The 16,820-nt window shown below is 49.9% G+C and overlaps 2 protein-coding genes across 5 annotated transcripts in view; both read right to left on the minus strand.

Annotated features, from left to right (window-relative positions):
* Positions 1 to 7,338, minus strand: part of LOC113961771 (lipase member M-like) — a 33,620-nt gene extending 26,282 nt beyond the window's left edge. The window contains exons 1-2 of the mRNA XM_027672332.1: positions 6,893 to 7,338; positions 2,960 to 3,026 (exon numbers count right to left, since the gene is read on the minus strand). Coding sequence (XP_027528133.1) covers positions 2,960 to 3,026; positions 6,893 to 6,962 — 137 coding nt within the window. The 5' untranslated portion in view covers positions 6,963 to 7,338. The remainder of the gene's footprint in view (positions 1 to 2,959; positions 3,027 to 6,892) is intronic.
* On the minus strand, positions 117 to 6,925 carry TMEM72 (transmembrane protein 72). Of its 4 annotated transcripts, XM_027672336.1 has the most exons (5): positions 6,893 to 6,925; positions 2,960 to 3,026; positions 2,486 to 2,549; positions 1,618 to 1,757; positions 117 to 1,432 (listed from the first exon to the last, which is right to left on the minus strand). In XM_027672336.1, exons 3-5 carry the CDS (start codon positions 2,494 to 2,496, stop codon positions 972 to 974), a joined length of 612 nt encoding a protein of 203 aa, XP_027528137.1. In that variant the 5' UTR covers positions 2,497 to 2,549; positions 2,960 to 3,026; positions 6,893 to 6,925; the 3' UTR covers positions 117 to 971. The 4 variants fall into 4 exon arrangements, with proteins under 4 accessions (XP_027528137.1, XP_027528136.1, XP_027528138.1 ...); XM_027672335.1 differs by lacking the exons at positions 2,486 to 2,549; positions 2,960 to 3,026; positions 6,893 to 6,925 and adding an exon at positions 2,344 to 2,479; XM_027672337.1 differs by lacking the exons at positions 2,486 to 2,549; positions 2,960 to 3,026; positions 6,893 to 6,925 and adding an exon at positions 2,333 to 2,423.
* Positions 7,339 to 16,820: the final 9,482 nt, after the last annotated feature.

A 16,820-nucleotide genomic window follows, 5' to 3' on the forward strand; every position in this document is an offset into this window, starting at 1 on the left:
ACCAAGGGCATAAACTGAACAGGATGGAAATGCCTGATTATAAGGGAACGGTCCTCAAAAGGCAGATTAAGCCAGAGATGAAGTTTTCAGGGAAGAGCTGGCATGGAGGGAACTGGTGAGAGAGCACTGTAATTTTATTATTGCCTTTGCCCTCTAGGGGCCATAATTACACACTGGGAGTGGCACACAGTCTGCCGTGCCAGCGTAGTGCTGAATCTCAGGACCTGAGCTACCATATAATCCCAAAGCTCTCCTAAATCAAGAGGTCTGTCCAAGCAGGGGACACCAGGAAGCCCCAGAGTGCTCCCTGCTGCCCCATAGGTGCTCCCAAGGCCAGAGGTAATTTCCCTGCTGGGCTCAGGGTGTGTCTCAGGGGAGGTACTGAGCAGGTGCTAGCCCCAGGGGTGTGCTTGGTCTCAGCCCACCTCCAAAATGACATTTTGGATGTCCCAGGCTGCTGCAGCTGGTGCAGGTGCTGTGAGGGAACCTGCAGGCTGCAGTGCCCTGTGCTGAACATGTCCCAGCCCCGAGCTCTCCAATGTGCACAAAGGACCAAAGGGAGACAACTGCCCCGGCAGAGGCTGCTCTGGGGCATGTCAGTCTCTGCCTTTCCTGCCTGCTGCTGCCAGAGGGGAGGTATGTGCCATGGCTGTGATGTTAGGCAGGAGCAGCTGCATTGATGTGTAGTGCTGTAACAGAGGGGTGACCCATGTCAGAGGCCACGGGAGCAGAAACCTCTCTGTCCTGGCACTACCCTGGCTGAACCACTGCCTGTCCCCTGGCCCTGCCACAACATGTGGGACCATGTAGAGTGGGCAGCCCCTTGAAAAGGGGGGTGGCACAGCTGCCACCATGGGTGCAGGGAAGGCAAGAAGAGCCACTTCTTGGGGCCCTTTGGCTACTGGAGCATCAGGGAGCAATGCCAGTGCCAGGGGTAGCAGGTCTGTCATGTCCTCATTCCTGCTGAGGGCTCAAAAGAGCCCTGTGGAGCTGAGTGGGGCGATGATGATGGGGGCATCTGGTGGTGTGAGGATGGGTGTTGTGTCTGATGTGGTCTCTTCAGCCTCACTCTCCATGTCCTCCAAGCTCTCGCTGACAGAGGGGATGATCTGCACCACCTTCTCCTGGAAGTGCACTTGCTTGCGAGGGACTGGCATGGCTGCTGGTTGGGCAGGAGTCACTGGGGCTGAGCTCCTGTCCTTGCTGCCCTTCAGGATGCTCTTCATGTGGCCCAGAAGTGAGTGGTGCTGCTCCCTCTGGGCCCCATGGAAGGTGTAGATCTGCTCAGTGTCACCAACGATGGTTGGGGCTGCCATGGTGGCTGAAGGGTCCACGTACTGGCCCGTCTGGGGATGCATCTCTTTGTGTCCTGGGCTCTTCCTCCTCTTGCTCAGCAGGAAGTAGGCCAGGGCAGTGATCACCAGCATGGACCCTGGGGAGAAGGCCATGTTGGCTGAGGGCTGTGGCAGGTGGGAAGAGCTCGCCAAGCAGTGCTTGGTCTGGCTAGCTCACTACCATCTGCCACTGGTCCAGCACCCCACACATCCCCACCCTCATTGGCCCTTGACAGACCATGCTCCTCTTCTGTCTGCACTGGTCCCCACACAAGCTTCTCACCAGGAATGGTGACATGCCAGACGAGGATGGGATGCAGGAAGCAAGCCACTGAAAGCAGCGTGTACCCCAGGAATTTCTGGAAGCTCCCTGGGCGTCTAGCTCGCTTCCAGCAGGCCTGTGCCAGGGATTCAGGCTTGTGACTGGGGAGAGAAAGAGAGGTCCTTGTGGGATGAGGCACCAAGCACATGGCAAGAATTTGGACCTAACTGTCACCCACCCAGATGTGCAGATCCTCACTCTGGTTTTCCAGGAGACTGGTGTGTTGGTCAGGGAAGGTAAGCCAAGCCAAGAGTCTAGGGCTGCATCTGCCAGAGTCCAGCATCTCAGGCAATCTCTCAATGTGTTTGCCCACTTGGTCACTAATCAAGTGTGTATTATCCGGAGTAAGTTGTTGCCTCTGAGTAGCTGGAGTAAGGTGTTGCCTCCAAGATATGAGGGCTTTTGAGTTCATGCTAGAAGACAGTGGCAGTGCTCAGCCTCTGAAAAGTACATAAGGATTTTGTACATTTCAATTTTAACTTCTACACTGTCTCTGGAAGGGAGCTGAAGCTCACCCTGGGGATCTGGCTCTTTCCTCAACCCCGGTACTTGTCCCTACATACTGTGTTAAGTGGATGCTGGAGAGCAGAGTTTGTTGTGCTGGTGCTCAGCAAATTAAGGCACAAACCTAGTTTAAAAAACAGGTTTAAATGGTGGTGGACACGGCCCCACTTACCTCACCCCTACCTGAGTACACTTGCCATGGCACTAGGGAAAGGACCTTTGGTCTGGCACTTGCAGCTCCCTCAGGTCTGGTGTTGCCTGTAAGAGGCAAGTTGCCTTAGGAGGTCCCACCAAGGCTGGAGAAGAGTGGGCAGGGTCTACTCACGTGAAACACATCTCCAGGAACAAACTGACAAAGAAGAAGCCTTCACAGACAGTAACTGCAACCCCTGAAAAACTGAAAGGTAGATCTGTCAGGGGGACAGGGCTGGGCTTAAGTGTACTGTCTAGGTGGCAGAAGGGGCACAGAGAGCCAGAATTTACTATCCAGTTCACAACAGTCTGTGTGCTGAGGTCCGAACACCCTCTGCTCAGATAGTTTGTGGAGGAGAGCTCACAGCCCTCCAGTCCCCGGGGAGTCAACTTGCAGCCAGTGTCACCTCTGGCCTGCCTGAATCTGCAGTAGCATGTCTTTCTCTACCAGAAATAGCTTATTTTTCTGAAATCTCAATATGGAGACCTGAAATCCCCAAAGCCTTGGACACTGTTCCCTGCTGTTGTTGCAGTCTGGTCTGGTGCCATATATGGTGGAGGGGTTGACTGTGTCACCCTCTGCCAGCAAAGGGGCAAAAATACTCACAGCAGATAGAAAGCCAGGCTTTTGAACTGTCCTCGCTGCAGAGTTTCTACGCCCACACCGATCAGCACTAGAAAGAGAAGGTAGGAAAGATGCTGACTGCAGGGTTAGTTCCCGATTCCCTGGTGCCCTACCAGCTCCCAGGATCAATGCCTTCATTCCCCCAGAGGCTAAGCAAGGCTGCTTCTCCCATGCAGTGCAGCACGTATGGACTGGCAGCATCAGTGATTCATGCTGACACACCAGCCCATGGGAGTCAGAGCTCAATGCTGGCCTTGACACACAGCCCCGAAACCCATCCCAGAAGCACTACTATTATGGCAGCCTTGCCACTGTGTGGGCTGAGGAAAGGTGCTCTGGGGATACCAGCTGGCCTTGGACTGCTAGGGCAAGTGAGCGGTGGTGTCCTGTGACCCTTTCACCCTCTACCACGCCACCACATCACTGTTGCCACAGGGCCCACTGCCCACTACCCCATCCATCTCTGCCCAGGTCCCCCCGCTGCCTGCCAGCCTCACTCCCCTGCTCTTCCTGCTTGCCCAGGCCTGCTTCACCCAACACAGGGCTGTAGGGCATCAGCAGGACACAGGAACTGTGCCAGCTGCCTTCACAAAGGGCTGTAGCCATAGCATCAAGATCCTTTGCTAGCCAAACAGAAAAACATATAATGGGAGCAGGCAGATTAAAAATAGGGAATGAACATTCTCTCAATGCCCCAGCCAGTACAGCACACCAGGGAGTCAGTTTAAGGGGGATTAAGAGTATTAACAAGGCTAAAGTCTTTGATGGATTGGCCAATAGCTTCAGGGGATGGAACATTTCCTTCAACATCCTTCAGTTTCCTTCAAGACTATTTCTAAAATGGAGCAGAAACATAGTGCCTCACACCAGCTGCAGTCACAGTGCACAAGTGCCAGCAGCACAGAGATGAATGGAGCCCAGATTTTATGGCCAAAGCATCACTCTGGACAATCACTGCACTCCTGTCTGCACTTGATGTCTCCACACCTCACTGAGCAGTCCCCACCCATTCACTGGTGCTCAGGAAGTTCACCACTGATCCTGCTCAATGCCTACTGCCCAAGTTTTGAGATGCAGGTTGGGTCCATTTCTCTGACTTGTGGTTTGCCACATCTGGAGAAGGATACCAGGCTCCCAAACAAGGATGCACATCACTGTCCATCAAGACTGCAGGGTGGGTCAACACCAAGGTCAGCTCTCCCTCTGGGGCTGAACAAAGCCCCTCTGTATTTTCCTTGTGTCATCTGCAGCTGCTAGCTCCTGTCAGCCAAGGGAACACAGGGGGCCCATGTGCCACCCTCCTCCACTGCCTTTCCAGCCCTGAGCAGAGCACAGAGAAGTTAGTCTCGTCAGAGGGCTGTGAAGCTGCGTGAGCTGTGTAATCCTACATGCAAAGTATTGTCCGCTACTATCTTGTGACTGAGAACTGTTTTTTATAATCTTCCCTACAAATGTGGAGTTCATTCATTTATTCATTTATTCCCTGTGGATGAATGCAGAATTCAACAGCTTGGCTGTTACGCTCGAGCCTCTGCTCTGGATGGGGAGGTTTCCTCATTTTGCACGGCTTCTGCTTTGTCCACAAAGCTGTTTGGATGAAGAATCTGCAGGAAGAAAAGAGCTGTTTCCGAGGTGTTTATTTGGACTAGTCGCTGCCTTGATTTGGATTTTGTCCAAACCATGTGGCTAAAGGCACATGATTAGGAATTAAATGGTTGAAAGCATGAGAATTAAGAAGTAAGTAGGAACTCTTTCCTAGATGTAAATATCACAAGGCCTAAAACCGCTGAACTAGAGAGATGCCTCGATATTGTAGCAAACTGCAGGGCTATTTGATTTTGCTAACTTGCCATAAGACAAGTTAGCCATTTTCTCATACAGAAGAAACCCTGTAGCTACATCATTGCAGACAGCTGTTACACTCCAAGATCCTGGGGGAAAGGGAGGTTTATATTATGTGCATAACCTGAATTTACTAGCAGCATATCGAGCTGGCCAGGCCTTCTCAGAATCAATTAGTGAGGCTGATGCACTCTCTCTTTCATAGTTTTTTTCAAACAAAACCCATGGGAGTCTCTTCAGTGTGGTTTCCATTTCATGCAAAAACCTCACACACTTCATCAGGCACTGAATACTGCATCAAGCTGACTTCTTACTCCATTGAGACACATAGAGGAATAAAACATAGGCACATCCTTCAATGGCATTTTTGGAAAGTCAGGTGATACTGGGAATGCACCAAAGGTATGGAAAAGCGCAGAGATTGGTCGTACAGCTGTCCTATGCTCTGTGATGCTCAGCAGAGAGACAACAGCACTGCTCATTTAAAGAAAAACTCAAGAAAGAGATGCAGATGAAGCAAAATGATGAAAAGCAAACAAGGAGAGAGAGATTATATTCCACTAACACACTTCCACATTGTAAATTACTTTCAATTTTGTTGTTCTAGCTTTAGTTTTCTCGTGGCAACAAACTCACATTTTATCCCAGGAAGGTCTCTATGAGTTTCCTGGGAGCTTTAAGTGAGAATATGATCAGCATGGGGCTCATAGGAGCCCAAGGGGGATGGGGATGGAGAAATGAAGAGATTTGCATTTGCTGATTAAAGCTGTGTCCCAACTCCCACTGTTGCAGTCTCATCATGATGCGCACTTATCTACTGGGAGTTTGTGTAAACTCAGAGACTCAAATCACTGCTTGTTATCAGTATCAGTCATTTGAAGCACATTCCAGGGCCTTCATCATCCCAGCTGGGCTTTGTGTGTCCTTGGGGACCTGTGCACTTTTCAGCTGACCTGTGTGCTTTTTACTTTGCCTGTGACAAGAGCAAAGTGTGTCTTTTATGGCTGTCCGCAGTTGATAAAGGAAATGCAAAGTTAGGAGGGCCTGCTGTGACTTCCTCTACAGTGTCTGATTATGAAATCCCTGGGGGTCTGAAACAGGAACCACAGATACCACCTCAAGTCACCTCTCACCAGGAACCTCTGCTTCATACCTCCAGCCTTTAGACAAATCAGGCACCTTGATCTCTGCTTTACTGATGGGGAAACTGAGGCAGAAAGTGTTGTCTGTCCTGTCCCATAAATGTGAGTCAGCAACAGTGAGTCAGTGCCAGAGTCATCCCTTGAGCCCTCTGCTTTAGTTTCTTCCCTAATCCCATCTAGAATCATCCATGTTAGAGGGTTGTTCAGTCCTTCTGGGTGAGATGCTGTGTCTGACACCTGGCTCAAAACACCTGCATGTCACCTGAAATCAAGTGCTCGGATGCGGCACCAAACCCAGAACACCCTGGTCCAAAGCAGCCCCTGACAGTGGGTGAGAGGATGCAACTAGCCAGGTGGGTGAATTTATGATGTTTGTACTGCAGCTATAATGTGAACTGCTCCGAGCCTGCTCCCCAACAGGTTACTAGAGAGGCAGAGCAATGCTTTTGCAGTAACTGTGCTGTGATGGCTAGGATGGCACCTCTCCATCCTGACTGGCACAGGACATTTCACTGTGCAAAACACAAGGAGCTCCTCCTTCATCTTCACATGTCACAGAGCAGCCTGGCAGTCTTTCATGAGTATTTTGCTTTTCAGTCTCATTCACATCTTGACTGTGCCCCTATCTGTTTTAGAAGAATATGGTTTAGTTTTCTTTTCTATATGTGCTTTATCTTTCCCTCTGACATACTGAGTGCTGGCTCTTCCTTTCTGATGTCTCACTGTACCTCCCACAGTGTTTGGAAAGAGCCTGGCCAGGCACCCAGCATGCTCCCTCCCTGGGTCCCAAAGCAAAAGCGAGCAAGTTTCCTTGTCCCCTTCATATGATGGGGCAGTGGCTGCACCCGGCCAAAGGCAGGGAGGCAGCTTGGGGGTCCCAACACCCATTCAGTGCCTTTTAGTGACAAAGAAAAAGAGAATTTCTTCTTACCTGCTGCGGTGGCGATGCCCAGCAATCGGCAGGTGTACTCCAGGGCACTCCAAAACACCTTATGCTGCATGGTGAAGAGATGAAGACTGCAGTACAGCCAGGCAGAAACTCCTCTTCAGAGCCCCCACCTCATGTGTAGCTCAGCAGCTCCCAGAAACAGGCAGAGCCTCCCGCTCCCTGGATTGAGTGACCTTCCTGAAGGAAAGGACTGTGCGTGCAGGACTGGCCACCTCCACAGGGCCTCCCAGGGGAGGGTGGTCGGAGAGTGAGCTGCCACCACAGGGAACCGGTCAGCACTGCTTCCTGCTGCTCCCGTGGGGGCTGTGGAGACCTGGCCTTTTCCTGCTTGCTTGCCGCTTGCTCCTTGCTGGCCCGGGGTGATTAATGATTGGTAAGGCAGGGGTGCGGCTTTGGGAGCATTTGTACCCCGGGTGCATGGGTGCATGGCCTTCTCTGCTCCCGAGGAGGAGGCTCTGGAAGCCCAAGCTGATTAAATGAATGTGAAGTCATTAGTGCTGTGCAGCTCCCGGCAGGTTAACCATTTGTGAGGATGACAATATTTGTTCTTGGCAAGAGAGCAGCACGTTTCTGGCAAGCAATGAGGCACCCCAGCCCCACTGCCCCCTGCAGCTCAGCCCCCTGCCATGGTTGCTGCTCACCATCAAGTTCTTCCAGGCTCCAGACTAGGATGGCTTGGGAAGTGTCTGTGCTGATGTGCAACCACAGGAACAAGGAGATCAAATTTATTCACAGAGGTCCTACAGACTCTGGCCAACCATAGCAAGGGAGATTTGTATTTCTTTGCTTGGGAACCCCAGTGAAATGTGGTTTTGTGTTGTAGCTATCAGAGCCATTTGAGCAGCATCAGGGTCTCACAAGTGTCCTAACATGCAGAATGGGCTGAACAGGTACTCTGACCTCTTTGCCTTGGATTTGGTAGACAGCTTGGGGGTCCTTGGCTTGTCTCTGCAGGACACATTGCCTCAGGAGAGGGGCAGCCCTAGGTATACCAGAAGGACAAGACAAGAAAGAACTGGCCTGCACTGGACCCCAGCCCCACACTTCTACGTGCTTCAACAGGGTGCATCTCTCTGGAGGTCACCATCGATCCCCACATGCTGCTGCTCAGGGAAGAGCTGGTGTGGGCAACAGCATCTGGTCATGGTAGTCCCAGTGGGAGGGGTATGTGAGCACAGCACAGTCCCAGCACGGATGTCTGGTGCCACTGGGCTGCAGGTTCACAGGTCAGTGAGGTCACCTTGTGCTGCAGCCACTGTCTGGCGAGTCACTGAAGCCTTGGCCCCTCACTGAGCTTGCTGTGAAGCTGGCAGTGGTGCAGGCAAGGGGCTGGGTGAATCACACTCAGCTCATGCACAGACAGCCCTGCAGGGAGGCAGCAACCAGCTGAACCTGTCCCCTGTGATCCCTTCTCACCTGCCTGACACCACAATGCTGAACCTGGACAGTATGTGTTGTACTGACTTGACCCGGGGGTAGAGATGACTTGGTCCAAGGGCACAGTGCGCATTTTTCATGTGAAAAATTGAAAAGCCCACTGGAGAAGGACTTCCAGAGTATCCCTAGGGCAATACTGAATGGCGCAAACCAAAAATGTGTCTTTGCTTTGCAGCACTGGCACTGCCTTTGGGTGTTTACATTTCCTCTTGTCCTCCTGCACCACCTCGGGTGTTTGAAGGAACTACCCATTTTTCACAACTGGTGACTCACTGGTGTGTCAAAACTTCCTTTTCAAGAGTGACACAAAGTGGAAAACAGAGGCAGCCAGCAGGGAAGATCACATGAAGAATGAGGAAAAGCCCAACCAGGGCACCCTGCTGCCCTGCCCGCTGTGACTGGGCACTGCCTGGGTCATCCCCATGCCCTCTCACAGCACATTGCCACAGGTTCCGGGGACACCCTCTGCCTCCAGAAATCACCAAACCAGCTTAAGAGCCCTGAGGTTGTGCAAACAGTCTGGATGCTTTTTTTCCTTGCTGCTATGTTCTTTTTTTTTAACATTGATGCATTGAATTTAAGGTGTCTCTTTGCAAACATGAAAACTACTTAAAGAGCAAATAGATGAAAGAAAGACATAAGAGTCTTTCAGAATCACTTAGAGCCATGAGCTTAGGCTTGATGAAAAGCAGAAAACACCACAGTGCAACCCTGAGCTGTCAGCACCCACCCTTCAGCAGCACCCAGCACCGCTCAAGGCAGTAAGCTGCTGCCTCCTCCAGTGACGGGGGTCCCCTTAGCCAACATGGGCATTGCAGCCTGCTGGGCTGTTACTCTGGAGCTCTTATTCAACTTCGCTGAGCTCTCACTCAGAAAGTAAATGACTTTGTCCAAGTGCCCTTGACAGCAATGTTTCCTTTCTGGAAAGCAACATACCTCGGGGGTTTAGATAAATGTAAATTTATGGGTGCCGGTAGTGGTGATGGAGGGAAAACGCAGATTAATACATTAACAATCTAAACTTTCCATCTCCTTCCCATGTTCCTTTAGCTATTGCCCAACCTCCGTCCTCTGAGTGGGCCTATTTTAGCCTTCCTGAAGGTCCTTGTCCCCCGCGTGGGGAAACCCCTAGCCTGGGGTAACATAAGGTCTTCACCCACTGTTTCTCCATGCACTAGGTCTTTCTCTCACTCCAGTGCCCAGGAGGGTAGCATGGAGTGAGCTGGACAGGTATCTTCAGACTTGACTTGTACCTACACTCATTTAATCACTCCTTCCTTCCATTTAGGATTTCTTTGTCTAGTGCTCCTACAAAGCAACCTCAGATAAACTTGATTTTCCTTGGTAGAAGAGTCCTTTCTCATTCTGCCTCTGTTCAAGTGAGGAGATGATACCCTTAATGAAGCTATGAGCCATTTGAGTGTTTTGGTAAGGTTTTTAGGAATGAGCTATGGAATCAGAAGAGGACTGAGAACTTCTGATCTTAGAGGGGTTTAATAGACTGTAACCAACATTACAAAACCTATGCAGCAGCACAGGCTGTTCCAGGACACATAATAGCAATGGTCTCCACTGCACATTAAGCCACTTCTCTTGCACAGAGGCTTGCCATTTGCAGTTTGGCTGCCAGCCAGGATTCACATTTACAGGCTCCTTTCTGTGATATATGGGTTGATTTGAGGATTTTATTTCAATGTTAGGGTTTCATGGTGGTGGTAGTCTTTGCCTTCATCTCTTCCTTCTCACACTTTGCTCAAGTCATTTTTGCTGTGGCACAACCATTGCTGCCATTCTTCTGTGATCAAGGCCACAGTGCAGCACCTGTGCTGAGTGGCTGCCCTTGTAAGGCTGTGGGGGAGCAGCACACACACCTCCTGTTTGTCTCCGAAAAATGGTGATGATGCAAGAGCACTGCAGAGAGTGGAGATGTCCATGATGGGGCACAGGGTGCCACAACCCATACTCTGGAAGAAACTTAGGGAAACATGCTTGACTTAGCTTGCCCAGTGTATAAAAACAGTTCCCAAACTGCCTTGTACAATGTTTTGGAAATCTGGTTTTGCTCTTTCCCTCCCTCCTCTCTCCACGTCCTCAGCTATAACCACCATGTCTGGCAGCCTTGCTTGGCAGCTTTGGTCCCCTCTCTGAGCAGTGGCAGCAGAGGTCCTTCCACCAATGTGTCCATCTGAAACAGACTGACACCAACACCCTCCCTTGCCCACTGAAGGACAGGGAGCCAGCAGGCAGCTGTCCAGAGCCTTTGCAGTGGTGCCATGTGCTGCCTTCCTGTGCCCTCCTTCCACCAGGTCACCTGCGTGGAGAGGAAATGGATTGTCACTGCAGCCAGCTGATGGTAGATGGGCTCAGCTGATTGTGAGCGCCGACCTGCAACTGTGGGTTCACTGGGTGCAAACACCTTGCAGTCCAGAGATTTGCTCTGCCTTGTATCCCCAGAGGTCCACAGCTTTCCAAACCAGTCTAAATGAACTGAGAGCATCTGAGGCAAGCTTGGCAGACCTCCTTCCTCTCCTGGGGCAGAGAAAAACATGGCAGTGGGTGCCTGAAGCCACATAAGCAGAACAGCTAAAGAGAAAATCTTAAGTGTGCCCCCTCTTCCTATGTTATAACCACAAAATCATGCCCTCTGGAGTTTCCAAACCCGGGGCAGCACTACAAGCCGTGCTGGAGATGCCCAGCAGGGGACAGCAGGACCCCACCACTACACAGACAGTCCGTCTGCTCCCTGGGAAAGGCAGGCTGTAGCCAGCCCTCTGCAAGGTGGGGATGAAAGGGCACCGTTAAGTTTTACTGCTTGAACAAGAAAAGCATGATAGACACCACATGGATCTGAAGGGGCTGGGGAGAGTCCAGAGCTGCAGCAAACACAAATCAATAACTGGCCTCTTTCACTTTATGCTCTGAGATCAAAGGGATCAACGTGCTACCGAACTTGCATCTGCTCCTCTGGGAATTTCCCACCCCACCAGGGATGCTAAGGCTCAGCAGTACACTGCCTCAGTTGTCCCACATCAGACTAGCCAGCCCCAGAGGGTTTTGGTGCACAGCTCCAGTGCTGGAGGTTAAACCAGCAGAGAGGGTGAGCTGGAGGGGCTGATGAAGAGCCTTTGTGCTCACAGCCTCTCCTAGGGACACTCTCACTGACAGCAGGAAGGAGAGACACTGGGTTCATCCTGGGGCCAGGCCTGGCCCTTGCACAGTCTGTACCTTGTGCCTGGCAATGGCTGGGAGGTGAACTCTCATCCAGGTATATGGTGTTAATAAAACTCACAACACTGTAGTGTGGGATGATGTGGGGGTGGTGCCAGAGGAAGGGGCTGAGGCTGGTGCTTCTGTGGCAAAGGCAAACAACAGAAATGGATGTAGGAAGGCATCTGATACACTTGTGGGGATCTCACAGACCTCTACAGCACCTCTATCTCCTCCAGTGGATGAGGGCCAAGGGTCCGAGTAGACTGTGCCTCTGACTTGTTGTTGATTCCTGCTTTCCCTGTGAAACCTGCAAACCTCCTCACCTCATTCCCAGGCTAACTCCTCTTGCTCAGGAAGGCAACATGTCAGCATAAACCTCCCTTCTCTTATTTGGTCACCTGTTTGACACCAACCTTAGAGGGTTCCCAAAAACTGGACTAACACTGGCTCCCTGTGGAAGCATGTGTGAGGTGCTCCTGGCTGGCCATCATCCAGGTCTCAATTGTGCTCAGTACAGCTGGGATCAATCCCCATCCCAGTGCCACTCTGCTTTCCAAGACAGAGTGGGCTGGGCACTGTGTGCTGACCTTGTGGCATTTTACACAGTATTTGGCACAGAGATGTGTCATCAGGATGTATGCACACGTATGCATGTGTATGTATGTATGCAATGAAAACCCATAAGCTGTAATAACAAGAATGATCAAAATGACATTTATTTGTTATGCATTTGATCTTCAGTTCAATAGCAGGGCTCCCAGAGGCTCGTGTCCAGCTCCAGCAACTTGTGATTATGCAAGACTCTAACTACAACTTTAAGCCCCAAGACAACAAATGCCTTTGATCTCACCACTTCTCATCTGCCTGTGCAGTTTCTTTGCTGACAGCAGAGAGTGAGTGGTTAGAAGGACTCACTCCTAAGGCAGGAGTGGGGCTGGGAGCTACAAAGCATCATGGAGACAGCAGAGGCCTGACAGGGACAGGGATGCTCCCCCAAATTAGCGAGGGGGAGGGGATGCCAGGCAGTGGGAGGCATGAGCCTTCTGTCCAGGGAGCTGCCAGGGAGCTCATCAGGGATGTGCCTGGTGCACCAAGTGGTGGGTTGCTCTGGGTTGCAGGTAGAAGCCCTCTCCAGTGGGACTGTCTGCCCTGCACTGTGGGGCAACACAGCAAAGGAGCTGGTTGTCAGCTCCACCGAGAGGGAGTGGGGTCAAGGGGGAGTCTCGGTATGATGGGTTACTGTGGTATGCCCAGGGCAAAGGAAGCAGAGCTCAGTGCTGGGCTTGGTAGTGGGGACTTGCAGGCCTTGTCCATCTTCCTTAGGAATCTCTGGTCTTTATGAGACTGATCTTGGCTCTCAGGTGGATGACAGAAGACCTTTACTTCCATGTAAAGAGGGAAGGGAAACATAAAGGGAGCTACATGTGTGGCCTTGGGGCATGGCTATACCCTGCACAAGTCCCTGCATGTCCTCTATATGTCTGCTGCCCCTCAGTTCCCATTCTTTCTTGCAGGAGTATGGGCTTGGTCAGACTCCCTTGCTGTAAACTGCTCAGATATGATGACTGTGGGAACTCCAGATGGGTTCAAAGATGAACTGACATGTCACACAGAACATGTGGCCCACACACACAGGAACCCCCACCATGGGTCAGTCAGCTGCAGAACTTGGGAGAGACTCATCACACTGAAATTGGCATCAGTGCCTCTCAATGGACTGTTACACCAAAAATAGGTCCATCTCCTTTTTCCATAGAGCCTGCACATCTGGGTTGAAGTCTAAAACACTTCCCGAGTTTGATGTGACAAAGCTGTCCTAGCAGGTGGGTATGTTGGTTAGTATTATCTAAGAGGCGTCCAGAAGCAATCAGTAATGCACATATGGGCAGGCAGAGCAGATGGAAAAGGCTGTGCTTAGGATCACTTACTGCAATATATGCATAGCTGGTGATCTGGATGTGAAAGCCATGGATTTCACCTCACATGGGTACATGTGAGCACACATCCACTTTTCCCACTGACACTGGAAAATTCTTCACCCCACAAGAAGTTGCATGGGACTGGAATGATCAAAGAGGGAGGTAATTGTAGATTGAAAGACCCATCCCCACCTTTAATAATAGTATATTGTTTCTAGCAGTGGGCTCTATTAAAAGACGTCCAGCCCCACATCACAGGTCACAAGACAGCACAGAGTCCAGGGGGCACCAAAGATAACTACAGAGCAGCAGTGCAGAGGCAGAAAAATTACCCATGAAATACTCCAGAACAGTTTCAGCCTATTTGTAGGAGCTGAAGAAGGGATGAAATCAATCACACATATTCTGTCTGAATCAGCTGCTGGTGGGACCCCTGAGTAAAGATTGTAGCTTGCTCCCATAGCCAGACAATTTCTTCCTCAGTAGCTATCAGTGGATATGAGCTCTGGGCTGTCACAGTAGGTGTTTGAACTGCTGGCCAGGCTGCTCTAAGGTTCCATCTCCCCTCTTCCAACTTCTCCATTCCTTCAACCTCCACTCTGAAAAATAAATTTGTAATATCAGCTGTCACCCTGTGAGACAGCAACTTGTAGCAGCAGTGCAGGAGCTACATGCAGGGGTTAGGGTGTTCACAAGGGATTGCTTTCCCTGGACTAGTATGACATCTTACAGTGTTCTGTATATGCAGGCTGATTCTCATCATTGAGACCTGGAAATGTGGCCAACAGGAGTGATGTGTCAACATAAAGTAAACGATCTTAGTTTTTCCATTGCACTGACTCATTTTCATTTTGAATGGGGAAACTGAGGCACGGTGATGCCTTGATCCAGACAGTATCACATGTCAGCAGTACAGTTTACTCAAGGATGATGAATCTTGCCCGCCTGTCAGTGAATCTGCACATCCCTTGTGAAATACAATGCTAGCTCTCAATCAAGGAAGTTACTTAGCTAAACTCTAACCTAAACCCATGATTCATTTCCAGGGCTCAAAATGAATGCTAAATGTTGTGCTGTAATGATGAAGAGTGAGATCCACCTCTGTGTGGAGCAGGTCTGCAACAAGACTAAAATACCACCTTAACACTACAGAATAACACCAATGTTCTACTTATTCCTGTACAGAGAGGAATTCCCGCCACAGGAGGAAATGCAGTAGTGTAAAAGGAGCTCACAAAAAGATCAAATATTCATGTGCAGGCTCTTAGTCTGGAGTATATTTCATAAGGAAGGCTGATGGAGGAGTATTTTATCAGTTAGAGGGAGGATAGAGTGCTAGTAATGCAGTATATACAAGCTCTGTGCATAAGCTTTAGCCCATAGACATTCATCCATCCATCAAAACCATTTGACTCTGCCCTCTTTTCTAGCAAAGGGAACCGGTAACTTCTTCCTGCATGGAAGCAAACAAGGTGTACACTGCAATGATTGATGCACCTGGTGATTGAGACATACATCAAAGAGCCTGCTTGCTGCATTTCAAGTCCCAGTGAGCAATTTATGGAAGGCTTTATGCAGATAAATAACCAGGGAGATTTATGTGAAGCAATACAAAACACATGTTTTTGGCTGTAGAGATGTAGAAATGCTCAAGGTCTTGGAAGCTGTGTAGCTGAGGTTATTTGTAAAAATGTTCCTGTTCAGTAGGATTTATTCTGGGGCTTCATTTTACTTGGCATTGCCTCCAAAAGGCTGCAAAGCAAACAAGCACAGCAGGATCCATCACCTCTTTTACTAGATTGTCCAAAAGAATTTCAAGCATATAAGTTTAAAGCCAGAAGGTTTGTCATGTCACCCCTAGGGGGGGCTGGGAATAGGAAGAGGCTGAGAGCAAGGAGAAGGAGCAGCAAAGGAGACAGACCTCCTGGAGATTGGAGAAGGTTAGAGGAGTCCCTGGAGGGACCCCAAATCCCAACTCTGTCTCCCATCCTAGGCACCAGGCACTGAGTCAGAAAAAAAGGACGTTTGTCCTGCAAACCTTGTGACCCTGCCATGGCTACTGTGATTTGGAGGAAGAAGGGGAGGCTGTCCCGGCCTCAGCTGGCAAGCTGGGATGTAAATGTGAGTTTGTCCATCACATCAAATATCCAGGTGAGTCTGTGGTAAATGGGCATACTGCTGCCATGTATTATATTCATCTGGCTTGGGCCTCCCCTGTGATCCTGCTCACCACTGGCTGTGTTGCATCTCACTTCACACTGAGATCCAGTCAACATCACTGTTGAACTGCCCTGTGATTAATTTTTCAAGTCTGAGCTGCTTCTCTTTCAGGAAGGAACAAGGGAGTCACTAAAACAAATTATCTCCAACTGCCCACATAAGTTGTCAACTCTGTTCAACACTGATGTACACATATACCAGCAACACAACAGTAAAACTGGAGAAATCTCTCCCTTCTGGTTGCATACCATTTATCCGTAAAAATTCCTCCCCACATGTCCCTATCCCCTGGCCCTCTCTCTTCCAGGTCTCCATCTTCTGGTGCTGGAAGCAGATTTTAGAGTGCCAGTGACTGCCATTTTCTATCCTAGGTACAGAAAAAGATCAGCTGTTTTAAGAAAAGTTGTAACAGCTCCTCAATCTTAGGTTCCCTTTCTCTGTGCAGGAGTGCAGGGCTGGGATTTGCTTGGCAATCAGCTTTCCCATCCATGGGAAAGGCCCCCTGCTCTCATGTGTGCTCACCACATAAGCCATTTTATTTACATAGCTGAGTCCACACTTTTATATTTAGTATGTTTGAGAGGCCACCACAGACTTAGAAAGCTAAAAATGAAGATGGAATAAGATGTAAGAAGGCTAAGGGGCAATATGAGTGAAAACTGAGGAGGCTGGAGGTAACTCCAGGGCTCGCTTGGCTTGTGTGGCCATTAATGCCACTGTCTTCTGCTGTGAGCAAAAGGACCAGAAGTTGAGGTCACCTTTGGATACGAACCTGGGTCAGATTCAGGCCCTTCTTTAAACATCCTCACTTTAATACAGCTTGAAATTGCAAAACCAACCCAGACTTATAGACTATACGACATCTATATATATATATATCTATACATACTGATTTGATCATTTTTAGTTGTCACGTAAGACTGATCAGAGTCAGGCCTGAGGTTTCTAGCTGCAGTGCTTTAACTCAGGTCTCTCATGTGAGCATCCAGGAGGTTTGCTGCCATTCTCTCAATGAACACCCCCCAGAAGGAGAAATCACTTGATGACAGTTGGGAGCCGATTATGCGTTCCTCTTCCTCCCACATCCCTCCTCCCTGGTATGTATTTGTTCTCTTTTGCTTACT

This window comes from Neopelma chrysocephalum, unplaced genomic scaffold (assembly GCF_003984885.1).
Source record: "Neopelma chrysocephalum unplaced genomic scaffold, ASM398488v2 Primary Assembly neopelma1_97390, whole genome shotgun sequence".
Taxonomy (NCBI): domain Eukaryota; kingdom Metazoa; phylum Chordata; class Aves; order Passeriformes; family Pipridae; genus Neopelma; species Neopelma chrysocephalum.